The sequence below is a fragment of the Peromyscus maniculatus genome, chromosome 12, assembly GCF_049852395.1.
Source record: "Peromyscus maniculatus bairdii isolate BWxNUB_F1_BW_parent chromosome 12, HU_Pman_BW_mat_3.1, whole genome shotgun sequence".
NCBI classification, from domain to species: Eukaryota; Metazoa; Chordata; class Mammalia; order Rodentia; family Cricetidae; genus Peromyscus; species Peromyscus maniculatus.
In genome coordinates, this window is record NC_134863.1 from 84385342 (window position 1) to 84402653 (window position 17312).

At 46.5% G+C, this 17312-nt stretch overlaps 1 protein-coding gene across 3 annotated transcripts in view; it reads left to right on the plus strand.

Annotated features, from left to right (window-relative positions):
* Dyrk1a (dual specificity tyrosine phosphorylation regulated kinase 1A) overlaps positions 1 to 5155 on the plus strand; it is a 136762-nt gene extending 131607 nt beyond the window's left edge. For all 3 annotated transcript variants that reach the window (XM_076549271.1, XM_076549270.1, XM_076549272.1), the window contains one exon: positions 1871 to 5155. In XM_076549271.1, coding sequence (XP_076405386.1) covers positions 1871 to 2491 — 621 coding nt within the window. In that variant the 3' untranslated portion in view covers positions 2492 to 5155. The remainder of the gene's footprint in view (positions 1 to 1870) is intronic.
* The last annotated feature ends 12157 nt before the right edge of the window (positions 5156 to 17312 follow it).

Sequence of the window (17312 nt, forward strand, 5' to 3'; positions counted from 1 at the left end):
AACTCCACTGCCTGGTTTAAGATTTATAATTAACCATTTGATAATGAGTCCAGCCCAAGACTCTGTCAGAGAGCATCCTGCTGCGGTCTCTGCTTGGCTCTTTCTGTTCTGCCAGTGTCGGTTTCTTCTCTCTGCTAAGATTATAGGTGTGTGTCAGAGTGGCCCACCTGTCCCACGGGTAACCCGGACCTTCCAGTGCAGAGTTGGTGTGATATGTCAAGTGGTCCTTATCTGAAGGGTTAGAACTATAAGTGCTTCAGTTTCAGTTCTTTGAGATTTGGGTGTAGTAGTAGTTCATCTTTTACAGGCTGAGTGTCCCTAATCTGAAACTCTAATTTAAGAGTGAAACTCTAATTTATCTGTGTTTTAAAGCATTTCATACCAAATTAAGGATGTTGAACCTGCATTTTCGTTTGTGAGATTGTCTGCCAATTTTGTTTTCCCCTACTGGATTTTCAAGGGTTTCATTTTCATAAAATTTTTATTGAATAAATACTTAACAGTTTGTGCTAAACTGGTGTAAGAGACAGCCTTTGCCTTTTCAGAGCTTACAGTAACACAAGTAAACACAACCAAACACAAAAATAAGTAATATTTACATGAAAAAGAAGTTTGGGGGGGTACCTCAGAGGTATTACCTGCATGGTGTTGGTAAAGTTCTGGGTTAGACCCCAGCTCAGTCAGTCAAGACTCACGTGACTGAGAAGGACTTTGGTTAGATGGAGGCATATTGACTAAAGTAGACTAAACACACACTACCCAGGTAAAGCGGCCAAGAGAACTCACGAGTTCCTCCTTGGATATAACAGTGAAGTAACTGAAGTAGTGTGGCAGAGCACTGGTGTGAGTTTGTGATTCCACACGCCCTCGGCTTAGCTGCCCACAGTGTGGCGTTCAGCACACAGACCTGGCTGCACCCACACAAGCTAGCAGTGACACCAGAGTCCTGCTGATGGCCGTGCCCAGGTGAGGAGGCTAGGGAAGTCTAGGACAGTCATGTGCACAGAGGGCTAGGGCAGCATGAGCCAGAACATCCAGGGACTCTAGAACTGACATGATTGAGAGAAAGATTGGAGTGGAGATGAGAAACGAAAGCATTCTGGATGGAGGAGGCTGTGAGCGCAGATGCCCTGAAGCATGTGTCCAGGTCAAGGGGTGGGCGAAGATCTGGGGTGATGGGAAGCCAAGTACTTGAAGAAAGGTTGGAGAAACGGGTCGTGGGAAATCACTAACGGGTTATAAACAGGGAATGAGTTGATTTGTGTTTTGAAAGGATAGACCTGCTACTCTGAATGGGTTGAGAAGGGCAAGTATGGAAGGAAGCAGGGGCGTGATTTTTTTTAATTTTTAAATTTTTTGATTTTATAAAGAGGCCCTTGCATTAGTCTAGGCTGAGTGATAGGGGTGGTAGCAGCAAGAAAGGTGGCCAGATTTGGGGTCTAGTGTGAGATATCTCGTTGGTCCTTGCTGCTGAGGTTAGAGGCAGGAATTGTCAAGCATCTGGGGGACTATGAATCCTTTGGTTGTATCAAGAAAGCTGCAAGGAGGAGGGCTTCAAGGGGAAGTCGGGGTTCTCCTGGACCTGCCGAGAGTACTGCCGGGTTCTTAGAGAACGCTTCCTAATCTGGCACACACAGACAGTGAGACAGGGGCCTGGACGTGACTGGAACTTCTAAACCTGGCTGCTCTGATGGTAAAACATTGTTTGCTCTGGAGCTTACATAGAACTTTGTGCTGTAGAACTATCTAGCGTATTGAAGTTTCCACACCCCCGTCCCCAGCTCACCTGCTTTAATGCCAGTGCTCAGGTAGGTGTAGGTTGAGCCAGGAAGCGGTGCTGAATAACCCATTCATCACTTGTCCCTCACAGGTGCGTCAGCAGTTCCCGGCTCCCCTGGGCTGGTCAGGCACTGAAGCTCCTACACAAGTCACTGTTGAAACTCGTCCTGTTCAAGAAACCACCTTTCATGTAGCCCCTCAGCAGAATGCACTGCACCATCACCATGGAAACAGTTCCCATCACCACCACCACCACCATCACCACCACCACCACCATGGACAGCAAGCCTTGGGTAACCGGACCAGGCCAAGGGTCTACAATTCTCCAACAAATAGCTCCTCTACCCAGGATTCTATGGAGGTTGGCCACAGTCACCACTCCATGACATCCCTGTCTTCCTCAACGACTTCTTCCTCGACATCTTCCTCCTCTACTGGTAATCAAGGCAATCAGGCCTATCAGAACCGCCCAGTGGCTGCTAATGCCTTGGACTTTGGACAGAATGGAGCTATGGACGTTAACTTGACCGTCTACTCCAATCCCCGCCAAGAGACTGGCATAGCTGGGCATCCAGCATACCAATTCTCTGCCAACACAGGCCCTGCACATTACATGACTGAAGGACACCTGACCATGAGGCAAGGGGCTGACAGAGAAGAGTCTCCCATGACAGGAGTTTGTGTGCAACAGAGTCCTGTAGCTAGCTCGTGACTACATTGAAACTTGAGTTTGTTTCTTGTGTGTTTTTATAGAAGTGGTGTTTTTTTCCCAAAAACAAAGTGCAAAGCTGCTTGAATCAGAAGGAGATTAACACACTGAACCGCTACAAGAGGGCAGAGCTGACTTTTTTTAACTTGAAAAGATTGCAAAGGGACAGTGAAGTTGTTAAGAGCCATGTCCACCTGTCTTCACGGGAGCTCCGAGGTGCCCTCTTTGTGCCCCATCTTAACCTGCCGTCTCCCGCCACAGTGGGTTTGTCTTTCTACCCAGCAAAAGTTCATGTTCAGATGTTGGTCTTGGTCATTTGCCAACTCATTTTAAAATAAAAAGGCACTGCACATAATTTGCATAAAGGGCCCCATAAGGGTGTTTTGGTTTTTTTTTTTTTTTTCTGTTGTTGTTTTGTTTTTTTCATTTTAATTTTTCCCCCTTTTCCCATGTTTTGTTTTGTTTGGGGTTGGGGGTGGGGTGGGAAGTTTGGGTTTTTATGTCCTCTACACACTTGGGCACGGAAATGCAGTACTGGAAGGAAGAGAGGGGCCTCCAGCTCACACAAACACCATCTTCAGCTGTGTGAAGGGACGATGGTGTGAAGTTTGTAAGGCACATTAAGCATGCTAAGTGGCGGGGATCAGGACTCTCCTGTCTGAACCTACCGAGGAGCAAAGCAGCAGTTCCGTGGGACCCTGTGGCCTCCGTTGGAGAGGCCGAGGGAAGATAGGAGCGGAAGGACTGGTCTCCTCTGCAGGGGCACTGAAAAGCCAACACCGGCCTGCTGTGGCCAGGCCTGGGTAGGTCTGAGTGGTGGTCTTTGGGATAACCTTGGCCTTATGGATTTGGACTCGGAGTTAGAAGAGCCTACCATTTCAGATACAATCACTTGTGGACATGCGTTTGCAGACGGTCCTTAATGCTGAAAACACAGAGAATGGGTAATTCAAGAGGCCTTTCTTTTAAAATAGACTCGTGACCCACTAATTGTAAGGTATTGCAAGGTCACTTTGCGTGTGTCATAAAGCGACTCCCTTGTTGGTCGAAGGCCACAGACGTAGTGGTTTGCTCTGGCAGAAGTAGCTACAGCTGTGTCCTTCCTGCTTTGACCTTTTCTTTGGCTTTTTCTCGGCACGTGGTGTCTTCACCATTTCTTCTGCACAAAGATGTCTTCTGTTCATCCTGAACATTTTAAAATGCAGAATTTTATGTGACTGCTTTTTTGCCTCACAATTATGCTGTGAATTTTACAAAAATTTATTTTCTTTTTTGATAATTTATTGTACCAAAGCTGTTTTTATAGCACATAGATGTCTGTAACCAATAATGTAGCAGTTCTGCACTTTGACACAAGGTGTAACTAGACCATTTTTAAATGTCAGTTGAAAATTATGGCTGTACTATTGCTTAAACAAAACTGGAACTGTTGTTGAATCCATAGCCAATACATTTACAGCAATCTGTGTACTGGACAGAATAGATTGACATCTAATTCAAGATTACATCACCTGTCACATTCTAAATGTGTTCAGGCTTCTGAAGGGGAAGGGACACTGGATCCAGAAGCTATGGAGCCAGCAGTTGATGCTTGTATCCTGATTAACTTACTTGTAAACTTGAATTCGAGACCTTGATTGAACCAACAGGTCCACAGTAGGAACAGGAGGAAGGCAGAGCTGTGAGTGTGACCTGCAGTGAGCAGGCTGGCATTAACAGGTACCTCACTGGAGAGTCTGCTGCCTTCATGTAACACAGTCTGGCAGTGGCTAAATTTGGGTTCCCATTTAAAGTGAGCAATTCTAGGGTGTCACACTCTTAGCGGTTGGATTGGGAGAGTGGAGATGTAGTGATTTCCCTGTCCAGGATCGCAAGAAGCCTAGGAGAGAAGCAGTGACCTACCTCTGCCTACCGACAGCCCTGTTGGAAGCAACTCAGCAGAACACCATGTTACTTTTTATTGGTCAACTCCATGTGGCTGACTAGGTCAATTTTTGGTTTTTTGGGTTTTTTTGTTTTTTTGGTTTTTTGGGTTTTTTTTTTTTTTGAGCAAAAGCAGTTTTTTATATGTAAACAATGACAAAAGAAAGGCCTAAAACTCTGTGAATGTGAATGGAAACTTGGAGAGCCCCGTTTTTATAAACACAAATACTTTGGTTGTTAATCAGGAAATCCATATTTATTTTGTAATTAAATGTCAAGCCTGTGGGTTGTTTTGAACTTGGTAGTTGATGAGAGTTTCCGTGAATAAAGGCGTCACCTCGAGTGCAGCAGGGTCAGAGGGATGTGGCACCTGCTGCTGTAGGGACCCCGACACCACACCAGGAGGCTCAGGTCATTTCCCCCCGTGCTGGTTGCCACATTTTAGCAAGCACCAAAAAAGAAAGCAGTTTTTAAACCGATATTTACATAAAGAAAACCACGCAATCCAGTGCTTCTGCATACTGTGTTCTGTTACAGTCCAGTTTTGTGTGCTTTACTACACAGTTTGGTTACAGGACTTCTGTGCATTGTAAACATAAACAGCATGGAAAAGGTTAAATACCTGTGTTCAGATTGTAAGATCTAGTCCGGACTTGCTGTGTATATTGTAACGTTAAATGAAAAAGACCCCCCTTTGTATTATAGTCATGCGGTCTTATGTATGATAAACAGTTGAATAATTTGTCCTCAGACTCTTTACTATGCTTTTTTAAAAATTAATTTAAGGAAAAAATGTAAACATAGTAAAAACCAATCTTCCTATGCAATGAAGCGGGTCCAGGTCTGGTAGGTATAGCAGGTATAATTGAGTCACATTGTGTACAAAGGGAAATACTGCCTTGCGGAGACGAGGCTTCACGTATCTTTGAAAGTAAAAATTGGAGGTGTAACAGATGATTGGTTCTTTAAAATGGATTCTTTACCCGAGTGATCATGATGTGCTCAGTTACTGCTTCGTGGTCTTGTTTAGTGTTCAGAGGGTTCGTGAGGACCACATGGTTCTCCCCTGAGCCTCTGGCCTGCTGGGGTTGAGAGAGACTGAAGGCTGCTGTCCCTCCTCAGCTCCCTGGGGATGCACTGGTCACTTTACTGTACAGACCCTAGAACGCGGCCATGCTGCGGCATCAGGTTCTAACCTCCGTGTCAGCCTGCACATGGACATGTTATGGTGGCATTCAGAAGGTAAGAGACTCGAAGAAGAGTTGATGTGGTTCTGGAAACCCGGTTGTAGAACTTGTGTGTTAGAATGGAGAACTTCCTATTTTTTTGTCTTAGGCTACTTTAAAAAAAATTTTTTTTTAAACTTAGGTAACAAGCATATTTTGTAATACTGGACTAAAATACCCAAGGCTTATTTTTACCTAATAAATAGGACTGCATTTTTTTCTGTTTTTAAAAGGAGGCTGTAGTAATCTGAGGCCTCTAAAAATGATGTCTGAGCCTGTGCTACTGTCCTTGGTTCCTGCTTATTTGTTAAATGTACTGTCATGTTCTTACAGTGGGGAAAATACATGAAGAAAGACAGTAAACACTTCATTTTATATTGGTCCCCAACTTTCTTTTCACTGGCCTGCTTTTATTTCAACTTGCCCAGGCTCAGCCCTCTCTGTGTCCTGTTCTGTGCTGGTGACCATGTGCAGTAGATGAAATGGTCTGTTCCAGACACAGGACTGCCTCAGTGTTGTGTGCTGGTGACCATGTGCAGTAGATGAAATGGTCTGTTCCAGACACAGGACTGCCTCAGTGTTGTGTGCTGGTGACCATGTGCAGTAGATGAAATGGTCTGTTCCAGACACAGGACTGCCTCAGTGTTCTGTGTGAGGAAAGCTGGGAGATGAAGACGGAGGGTGTAGAGGCAGTGCAGGGCTTTGGTGTACTGAGACCAGAGATCTTAGAGTCTGGGGTGTCTGCAGGACAGAATCCCCCACAATGAGCAGAGCACCCCAGGTGGCCTATTTCCAAGTGCACCCAGTCCTTGGCAGTGTGTGTACTAGCCGTGAAGACCCAAGCTGCTGCCCATGATTTTCTCCATACACTGCCTTGCCAGCTCCTAGGTTTCAGCTGCTGTAGTCAGGGAAAGGAAGGGCCCAGCTGCCCGCATCAGGACTGGGTTATAGCAGCATGCCGGGGGAGCACAAGCACTTTGTCACTTTCAAAAATACTCCTGTCTTGAATCTTGAGACAGCTGTCTCCAACTAGATACTGATGTAAGCACAAAGTAATTGCCGAAGTCAGTGGTTCTCAACCTGTGGGTCGAGGCCCAGATTGCAAATCAGATACACTGCATATCAGATACGCTGCATATCCAATACTTAGAATTCACAACTAGCAAAATTACAGTTGTGAAGTAGCAATGAGGTGATTTTATGGTTGTGGGCAGCACACATGAGGAGCTGTATTAAAGGGTCAGTGTTAGGAAGGTTGAGAAGCAGTGTTGTCAAGTCTTCCAGTGTAGAGCTGTGTAGATGCGTCCTCAGGAAATTCTCCCTTGAATCCCCACCACCACCACCACCATCCTGATGGGAAGACTTCAGACAGCTCTCAGATCCAGCTCTCTCTGCTCTGCCCTGGCTAGGCTTGGCCGGGTTCTGAAAGTGCTCGGAAAGGAGTCACACTGTAATAAAACACACGCTCACACATGTTCACACTTTGGTGTGAGATGAAGGTAGCCCAAGTTCTCAGGGAGGGTGATGAAAGCCCCGGACAAGGAAAGGGATGGCGGGGTCCACTGTGGTTTGCTGAGTGCCCTTTAGCTAGGGAGATACTCCGCCATCTTTCAGAAGGCAGCATTCTAGAAAGACCAAGTGGCTGTTGCTGCCCATACCCTGTCTGGAAGAAGGAAGCCGATTTGATTATCTTTTCCAATTTAAGCGTGTTACCTTCGGGTTTTTAATCTTCTTATTGTACGCATAAGTCCCTATGACTATCCCTAATTCCTTAGCTGAAACCAGTATGATGGAGCATCTGAGCACCAAAGGCAGGGTCTAGTCACTGTGAGTCATGGCCTGGGAAATGGGCAGCAGCCTAGCAGGTGGAGCCTGTAGTTACCTGTCTGCCCAGGGGAGAGGAGAGGGCTAACCCAGTGAGGCCTGCTCGAGGTTGGGAACAGCCTTAGGAAGATGAATTGGCAGCTCGCCTGCCATTAGCTATTGTAGAGAAGAAACAGAAGTGTGGGGGTGGAGAGCGATGGATTGATGAATTACTTGTGCGAAATGGCTTTGTGTTTAAAGCCAAAGTTTGATGCAGAGAAATCTCCTAAGGAGACAGTGTGTGCATTGCTAGTGGACGGTGAATCAGTAAGGCATCCTGGGACACCACTCCCAGTTGGGTGTCCATGGGCAGGAAACAAACTCTGGGGGAAAAGGTTATGATGAACCTGTGCACCTACTAGTTTCAAGGCAGGTCTGGAATCTTTGCAGAATCACGCCCCACCCAGTGTTTGATTCAGGAAGTTGGGATGGGGTCAGGTCCTCTTTAGAAAGCTTTGGCTAAGGTGCGGAACCTGCAGCCAGGCATGACTAGAACAAGGAGAGGCATGTGGCCAATCAAAAGCATCCTAAAAAGGCGTGTTACTCTTTATTGAGTTGTGGCTTGCATTACACAGTGTCACAAGCAAGGCAGTACAGTGTGCACACGGCCCACACTGTTTGTTATCTTCCATCGTGGAAGTGGGAGGATGTGGTGTAGTATGCTATCAGTGTGCTCAGCCGTCCCATGAGAAGACGTGCTCAGTGTATTTCCCAGTTGCGAGTTTTCTTCCTTAAACATGAGTCCTGTGTGGCCTTGGGAAGGTTTGTATAGCAGAGTTTTTAGCTTGGAGTCATTGATGGGTTCAAATCCTGGCTGGTATGCCCATTAGCTCTGATGCCTGGCGGATCCCTTCTTCAGCCTCATGCCTGCATTACAGCTGCCCGCTGTACTCAAGTGCAACATTCTGTTCAGTGTCAATGAGAGGATGCAGATAAACATCTAGCACACTCTTCCTGTAGAGGAAGCCACACGACTGTCTTCAGAGCGTGAGTGGAACCTGCATTTTCCACATGAGTGTAACAGGATTAGGTGAGTGTTAAGCAGTTTTCGGCTACTTCTGGAGCTTGGCTAGGTATTACCTTTATTAATTGGCTTTGCTACTACACAGTGTCGATTTTACAGTTGGGAATTTCATTGGTTTCAGGTTTTTTGGTAGTTCCCTTTGTCTTTACATCCATGTGGCTTTAATAAGGACCAGCACTAGTTTTTGTTTTGTTTTGTTTTGTTTTTTATTTTTTAGTAGGTTCTCACTATGTAGCTCTGGCTGTCCTGGAACTTGCTATGTAGACTAAGCTGGCTGGCCTCAGACTCAGAGATCTGCCTCCCTCTGCCTCCCAAGTGCTGGGATTAAAGGTGCACGCCACCATGCTAGGCCAGCACTGATGTTTTTAACCAGCACTGTTATTAGGCTCTGGGAGTTATATGTCCAGTGGTCCTTTACTCAGGCTTTTGTAGCCTTCAAAAAAACAGGCCCAATTTAGTGACAGAAAAGAGTGTGATTATGTGATCATGTCTGCTTGTGAGTATGGGATGTGTGTGTGTGTGTGTGCATGCACACCTGTGTGCAGGTGTTCATGTCCACGCACAGGTGGAGACCAGAGGTTGACAGCATATTTCCCTCTATTGCTGTTCGTATTTTTGAGACGGCCTTTCTCTGAATGTGGGACTTGCTATTCCAGTGAGACTACCGGCCAGCTCCGGGATCCAGCTGTTTCTCTCCCCCCCCCCCCTGCACCCCCATGATAGGATGCAGACACCACCTCTGCACCTGGTGTTCACTTGGTCTCTGGAGTTTGGGACCCATGCTCTCAGGCTTGCACAGTAAGCACTCCCCCACCAGGCCATCCTGGCCCCAGAGGTTTTTAAGTTTATGAGCAGTGGCATCAGGGAAGTTTGGGGAGCTTACAAGGCCATAACAAACTTTTAAAAGCAGTAAGGCCAGCTGCTCCACTTTCCATTCTTGAGTTTGCTTTGGAGATGTTTGGTGACATGTCCAGTTCAGTTCCCCACAGGGCTATTCCCTTCTTATTCTTAAAATGTCTTCCCTCTTAAGTGAATTGTGAGGATAAAGGCGTCAGGGTGAAAGTCTGTCCTTCGCATTAGAATACACAATTTTCAGTGGCCTGGGTACATTAAATCACACTGGACTGATGATGAGGTTAAGATGGCTGAGCTGCTTCCAGGCCAATTCTATTTCCAAGTCCAGAGCGCATAGACAGTCCTCTGTTTGAAAAGGCACCTGGCCTGGGCCCCATGACAGCTCCCATCTCCTCAGGTGGGTTTGCACATCTCTGCCCTCTGGAGGTGCCTTTTGTCGTGTGGATCTGGCCCAGTGAGTGACAGTGCCACCTGCAGACTCAGTGGGATGGGGAGTGGAGTGCAGGCCTGGGGATGGTCCTCCAGCATCCTGGATTACGTGAGCATGCTACTGCAGGCTTACCCAGAATCCACAAGTTCTCACCTGGATGAGGTGCATGTTCATCAGCACCAGTCTGCTATGGGGGTGTGGGTATTGGAAGAACAGGCTTCCCCTACCACTTCACGGAATCACAGTGGTCTTAACATGTACAGAGACTGAAGGAACTCAAGGTGTAGGGGCGTGCTAGATGTGGCCAGCGGCTAGGGTTAGGGTGGATGGGGTGCAGGGCTGCCCTGTGGGCCACTAGCAAGCTACAGTGGCATCCCAGCTGAATGCTGGCTGTTAGGATTCCACCTGCCTCTTAACTGGAACCCACACAGCAGGACTACAGCTCTCCGTTACTGACAAGATTAAAAGGGAGTGAACTCGAAATACCTGTCTCACTTAACTGCAGAAGACACTCCGAAGCAGAGAAAGCAATGAGGTTTAGACTGTCAACAGAATCGTAAACTGGAAGGGAGGCTTGGCTTGAAACCCATTGTCTTCCAGGCAGGAACTCCAGGCTATAGACAGGACCGTGCCAGAGAAATGGTCAACTGTGGGGCGTTTACAACCCCCCCCCCCCAGCTTCCCAGAGTTTTCTTGAGTACGAGCAGCAGGAAATATTAGATAGAAAGATTTATTGCAGAGAATCTTGCGGAGATAAAGAGAAAATAAAGGATAGCCTCGAGAGGGCCTGGAACCTATTCCAACGGGCCCTGACTTTCTCTGCCCCAGGGTTTTTATAGAGATGCCAAAGGGTGGAGCAAAAGACCTCCTCCCCCAGCACAGCCAAGTGCAGGCCATCTCAGACACCTGCACTCAGGCCCGTGGTCCTAGTCATCCTCTATGCGGACCTGCTGGGTAAAGCCACGAGGAACCCCAGAACGGGCTCCCACAGTCAACAACATGCAACAGCATGGGGAAGGCTCCAGGCCCAGGAGGAAGGAACCCCAGGCATTACGGCCTCTCTAGTGGGAAAGACAGATGTGAATAAGTCATGCTTTAGAGCATCTCACCCTGAACAGCTGCAGGGTAAGCTGATACCAGGTGACTGCAGAACGTGGCTGCTGCCATGCTGCACGTGGACTGTCCTGAGCTGTTTAAGGGGGTTGACAGACCCTGGAAATGATGGGGGTGCGGCAAGGGGAGGAGCTTCCCAGTGTCCAGCCAGAGCAGCATGAGGGAGGGAGACCTGAGAAGTGGGTGCTGCTCACCAGTTCAGCTGTTAGGACTTGAAGCACATTTAAGAGCAATTTCGGTACAAAAGAATGTAATAAAGGCGTTGGGCCCAAGGCAGTAGAATTTTGGCAGGAAAATCAGGGAGGGGGGGCATATAACAGCTGAGAAGTCTTGGTAGAGAAATCCAAGGAAGGTTAGTACTGTCAAGGGATGGTGAATACTTAAATCAACTGCCTTAGTTTCCCTGTATTTCCAAAGAAATGTGAAAACAAACAGAAAAAGGGAAATGAATTTATTTATTGTTTGACTAAACTAGGGAGCGACAACCCAATTCCTCTCCACTGTGCCCATGGCAAGTCCCATGATTTATAGAAAACTACAAGACAAAGGCCAGAAGATGTGTACGAGCTGGGAGGCAGGTGAAGGGTTGGGAGGAGCCTCCATGGCCTCTGCTCTGCCCAGTATGAAATCACTGTTACATGAACAAAGTTTCCCATCCCTGTGCTGCCCCTGTGGTCAGCAGCAGCCGCTTGCCACCCAAAGGGGGAGCCTGCAAGCAGTGGAGAGCTTCCAGCCAAGACCAGAGCGCACCAGCATCTGATTAAACAAGGGCCTGGTGATTTTGCAAACGGTTAGTTTTATTTTTAAGGTTTTTTTTTTTTCTTTTAAGTTTTGTTTTATATTTTGAGGCAGTATTTCTCTGTGTAGCCCTGGCTGTTCTGGAACTCACTGTGTAGACCAGGCTGGCCTTGAACTCAGAGGTCCACCTGCCTCTGCCTCTCAAGTGCTGAGATCAAAGGTGTGTACCACCACACCTAGGTACAGTTTAAACTTTTTCTTATTATTTCTGCATTTGGGTGAGGGCACAGGTACCATGGCCTGTGGGGTCAGAGGACAATAGTGAGTTCCAGGGACTGCACTCAGGTCGTTAGGCTTGGTGGCAAGTGCCTTTGCCCACGGAGCTGTCTCACTGGCCTGTCCATGTTAGCGGTGTGAGAAACTGCTCAATACTGCTGTGGGATGTTAATGTATGTCCTGTGGGAGCCCTTCTTGGGTTCCTTGTGGCGTTACCCAGCAGGTTTGCATAGAGGATGATTAGGACCATGGGCCTGAGTGCAGGTGTCTGAGATGGTCTGCACTTGGCTGTACTGGGGGATGGTCTGTATGTCAAGTTGCTCTGATTGGTCAATAAATAAAACCTGATTGGTCGTGGCTAGGCAGGAGGTATGGGCGGGACTAACAGAGAGGAGAGATAAAAGAGCAGGAAGGCAGAAGGAGACCCGCCAGCCAGCCGCCAGCCAGCTGCCAGCCACTGCCAGGACAAGCAGCATGTGAAGATGCTGGTAAGCCACGAGCCGCGTGGCAAGGTATAGATTTGTAGAAATGCGTTACTTTAAGATATAGGAACAGTTAACAGGAGGCCTGCCACGGCCATACAGTTTGTAAGCAATATAAGTCTCTGTGTTTGCTTGGTTGGGTCTGAGCGGCTGTGGGACTGGCGGGTGACAGAGATTTGTCCTGACTGTGGGCAAGGCAGGAAAACTCTAGCTACACAATACCTCCCTTTAGATTTGTGGAAAGCTAAGAGTTCACGTTGAGGACTCAGCTGACAAGCGATTGTCTCCATCTTCTAGTCTGGCTTCTTTCTGAATCTCCATGCAGATGTTGCTCTTGAAGACCACAAACCAAGCCCAGCAGAGTGAGTTAGTAGTGAGAATGGCAATGTCCATTAACACAGGCTTTCCCATATGTGAGAATGGCAATGTCCATTAGCACAGGCTTTCCCATATGGGTTAAGAATGATGTACAGGGTTCCTACAAGGTTTTTATTTCGACAAGTCAACTGTGAAGTAGAAATGATGGAGACGTTTATCTCTGATACTGTCTTCATTTGTTTGTGATGTGAACACTACCTCCAGAAGCCTCTGAAGAGCCTGCACCAAGAGTCTATAAATCCTGTTTGTCCCCTTTCCTTCTCCCTGGGCCGTTCTCTCCCATGACTCACTGTTGATGGTCTGAGTCTGGCAGCAGCAGCAGCAGGCCACTGGCATTTCCTCCAGCAGCCATAGGCTACCCCCCCCCCCCCCCCCCGCACATCAGCCTTCATGTTCCTCAACCACATGAATTTTCACTTAGGTCCTAATTGAGAGTGAGCCAAGGGCTGAACCTCCACAGAAAAGAATTAGGGGGCACTGGACACTGAGGGAGGTTTATTATGCTCTAGCTGTCACCAAAAATCCTTTCCTTCTTTGTCCTTAGCATACACTTGTAGGGTGGTGGGCCCCTTAAGAGTGAGAACATTCTAAGATGTGAACTGGTTTCAGCTTCTTGCCACTGGCAACAGATTCATTAAGTATCAGCAAACTATAACATACCTTCCTGGTTTTGTATGACTCACCAAAGTAAGAATGGGTTTCTGCCGGATGTGGTGACAAATGCCTTTAACCCCAGCAGTTGGGAGCCAGAGGCAGGTGGATCTCTATGAGTTCGAGGCCAGCCTAGGCTACAGAGTGAGTTTCAGGACAGCCAAGGCCACACAGAGAAACTCTGTCTCAAAAAGCCAAAACCAAAACAAAAAAAATGGATTTTATATTTCTAAAAGGCTGAAAAAAAAAAAACAAACATCAAAGTAAACACTGATGTAAACCTCGCTGCCTGAACAAAATTTTGTTGGAATTTAGCCATTCTAGCTTGCACATGGTGGTCATTTGGGTGCTGTGGCGATCACTGTGTGGTTGCTACAGAGACCATGTGCCATCCTCTTGTTCAATACACTGGACCTTCAGTGATTCAGGTGTAATGGCTCAGTGGCATCTGAGTGCCCATGAGTGACGCTACAACATGGCAATTGTTTAAGTCCAGTTATGTGATTTTTTTTTCTGGGGAAATATGAATAAATGTCTACTCACCCCAGGTGGGGCACCATGGCAGACCAAAACTCTACCCACATCCAGCTTACTGAGCTTACTTAGAGCATGGTCAGGGGTCACTGACCTGAGTGCTGGTCATCTTACAGCAGCTGTACCATGGCAGCCTCTCACCCCAGCGGGATGAGCACATCCTCACAGTTGTCTAGACAAAGTGACCCACTTTGTTAGCTTTGTACAGTCTGTGTGCTCTAGCACCTCCTTGAGACCCTTCCCACCCAGTCTTGTGAGGGGACATAAGAGGCCCGACTTGAGGGTACTTGTGGGTAGTCATAGGTGCTCTGATAAAGGTGGTAATTGCTGTTGTGTTCCACAAAACCAGAATGCTCACATCGCTGCCAGGAGGAGTTGAACCGAGTGTCACTATGCTTTGAAGGTATGGTGGAGTATGGATTCTTACTGAAGTAGGTGGCAAAGTCAAAGACATGTCAGCTGTCATCTCAAGGGACACAATATATGTTGATGACACTCTTATAAACACTTGTCAAAATATTTCCAATTCGGGACGTTGGAGAGATGTCTCAGTGGTTAAGAGCACTTCCTGCAGAGAACCCAGATTCAGTTCCCAGCACCCACGTGGCAGCTGTTGTATAATATTTTGATCTTGTTCTGACAAATAAAGCTTGCTTAGAGCCAGAGGGTGGAGCTAGCCACTAGCAGACCGAAATTAACCAGGGGCTTTGGAGGTCTGAGGACAGATAGGATGGGAAGTAGTAAGTTGGGACAGAGAGGGATCTCAGCCCCTTTGAAGGCAAAATGGAGCAGCTGGAGGACTGGTGGCCTCTCCCTTCTTTTGTCCTTCAAGTTCTGACTCCTGAATTTTTATCGATAAAGAATAATTAGATTAACACTTCATCTGAGACAGCCACTTGTCCCTGGATTTGCAGCCACTGTTGGCAGCTACCACAGCAACAGAGGCAGTGGCCACTGGAGTTTTCTTCTCTTACCTCAAGCCCTCTGAGTGAGTTTGGGGTTTTCTTGTTACAGCCTCTCTACAACAGTCTCCTGAGGCCCCAAACTCCACAGGCACCCAGGCTCCAAACACTGCCCGAGTGAGTGGCCCACTACTGGCTGGCTCTGCCTGCAGGCAGCTCTGCACTCTCACTCCTGCCCACCACATGGGTGGCTTCTGCACCTTCCCCTGTGTCTGCCCTTCAGACTGCTGGCTCCTTGGCTGCCTTTCTCTGTGGGTTGTGGGCTTCCCCTGGACCCCTTCCTCAGGTTGCTGCCACAGTAGGTCAGCTGCCTTCATACCTGCTCTGGATTCTGTTGTTGGAGCCACCACACACTCTCCACTCACAACTACCTTCAAGCAGCTGCAGCCGCCCTCAGCCAGGCTGTGCACTGCCTGTGTTCTACACAGCTTCAGCCAGCCTCACACTTCACCATCATTGTCAACAGATCTGGTGAGACAGCTAGGAATTCTTAAAAGGGGGATTTAGTGCTTTTGTTTTTTGTTTTTGTTTTTGTTTGTTTTTTGAAGGAGAGTTTTTTCCCCACATTAAAAATGGGAAACATTATGATGCACCAAAGTAGGTCTTGCCACGAACTGGCCCATTGGGGGTACCACGACCAGAGGGGGACCAGAGCTTGGGTAGTCAGGAAGGCAAGGATTCGGCAAATGACAGACAGACAACACACTCAGAAGTGGTTTGAATGTGTTGCAATTTTACTTTTGCAAATCAGCAGATTATATACAGAAAAGAAAACTATCAAGTCATACAAGGAGCAACAAGAGCTTGACAATAATTCAATTACATCATCTTTGAAAAACATCAAGCACACAGTTATTAATTGGCGCTAGACATATCCCTTCACTCACAAGAACTTTATGACCCAAAGAGCAGTCTATGTTTTTTAAACTTAGTACAGTTCTTAGACTTGTGAAGACTTGTATATTTCCACAATGGAAGGTTTGAAAACGGAACAATTAAATGAAGGGATAATCAACTTAGCTGGGATTGACATAATGTCTATTATCACTTTGATAGTTCTTATTTTATCCCTAAAAAAGTTGTTTGATATCAGAGCTAAATACGAAAAATTGACTGATAAGATAAATTCTTTAGAAAAGCAGACTAATGGAACTAAGAAAAATATTCACATACAGAGGAGTTAGAGCAGAAGTTACCACACCGTGGCATTATGAAATGGAAGGGGAAAGTACCAAGGTTATTAGAAAACCAATCTTAATGTATCCAGTTACCATTCAAGAGCAATGACCAGATGATAGGCATCCCCAAGGCTGTTCAGAAGTTAACTGGGAAGCTATAGAAATGTTAGATTTGAAGAGATTTAAGGAAGCAATAGTTTCATATGGTATGCATTCACCTTTTGCAAAACAGATGTTAAATCCATGGTCTATTCTTAACAGAATTATTTCACAAGGCTGGAAAGCTTTAGTTACAGCAGCATTGGAAGCTGGTCCTCAGTTATAGTGGGAAACATGATAGAGAGATGAAGCTAGGGCCATTGAACAACAACGTAGGGTGAGAGGTTATGAGATTTCCCAAGATCAAATCCTCAGTGAGGGCCATTATGCTGATGTGGAAAGACAGGTTACAGTTGATGATCATACCTTGTCCTTATGCCTTACAACAGCTTTGAATGCTTGGGACAAGAGTGAAGAATCAGGAAAGAGAACCGAGCCATTTACTAAAATTATAGAAGGCTCAAAAGAAGCCTTTGCTGATTTTGTACAAAGAATGACTTCAGCTGCAAATAGAATGATATCAGATCCAGAAGTTAGATGAGTATTAATTGAATCTTTGGCTTTTAAAAATGTGAATTCAGAATATAAAAGGGTTATCAGGCCTTTAAAAGTAAGATCAGGGGTTGGAGATTTAGCTTAGTGGTAGTGTGCTTGCCTCACAAGCATAAGTCCCTGGGTTTGGTCCTCAGCTCAAAAATAAATAAATAAATAAAAAGAAAAGAAAAGAAAAAGGTAGGATCAGCACCCATAGATGAATGGATTAGAAATACAGTTGATATTGGATCTCATACTTATGATGATGCTTGGATAGGAGAAGTGACTTCTGAAAAAATTTAAGAAAAATCAAAAGGTTAGATGTTTTAATTGTGGTAAACCAGGTCATCTGAAAAGGGATTGTAGGCAGGGTGTTCCCAGAAACAATGTTTTTCCCCCCTAGAGAGAATCTAAACAGAAGGCTCCAGCCTTCTGGAATATGCAGAAGGTGTGACAAAAGCTGACATTGGACTAATGAATAAAGATCAATATGGGATAGGCAAGGTAACCCTTCCCCATTGGGAAATGCCATAGGGGGCCTCTTTCAGGCCTCTGTAT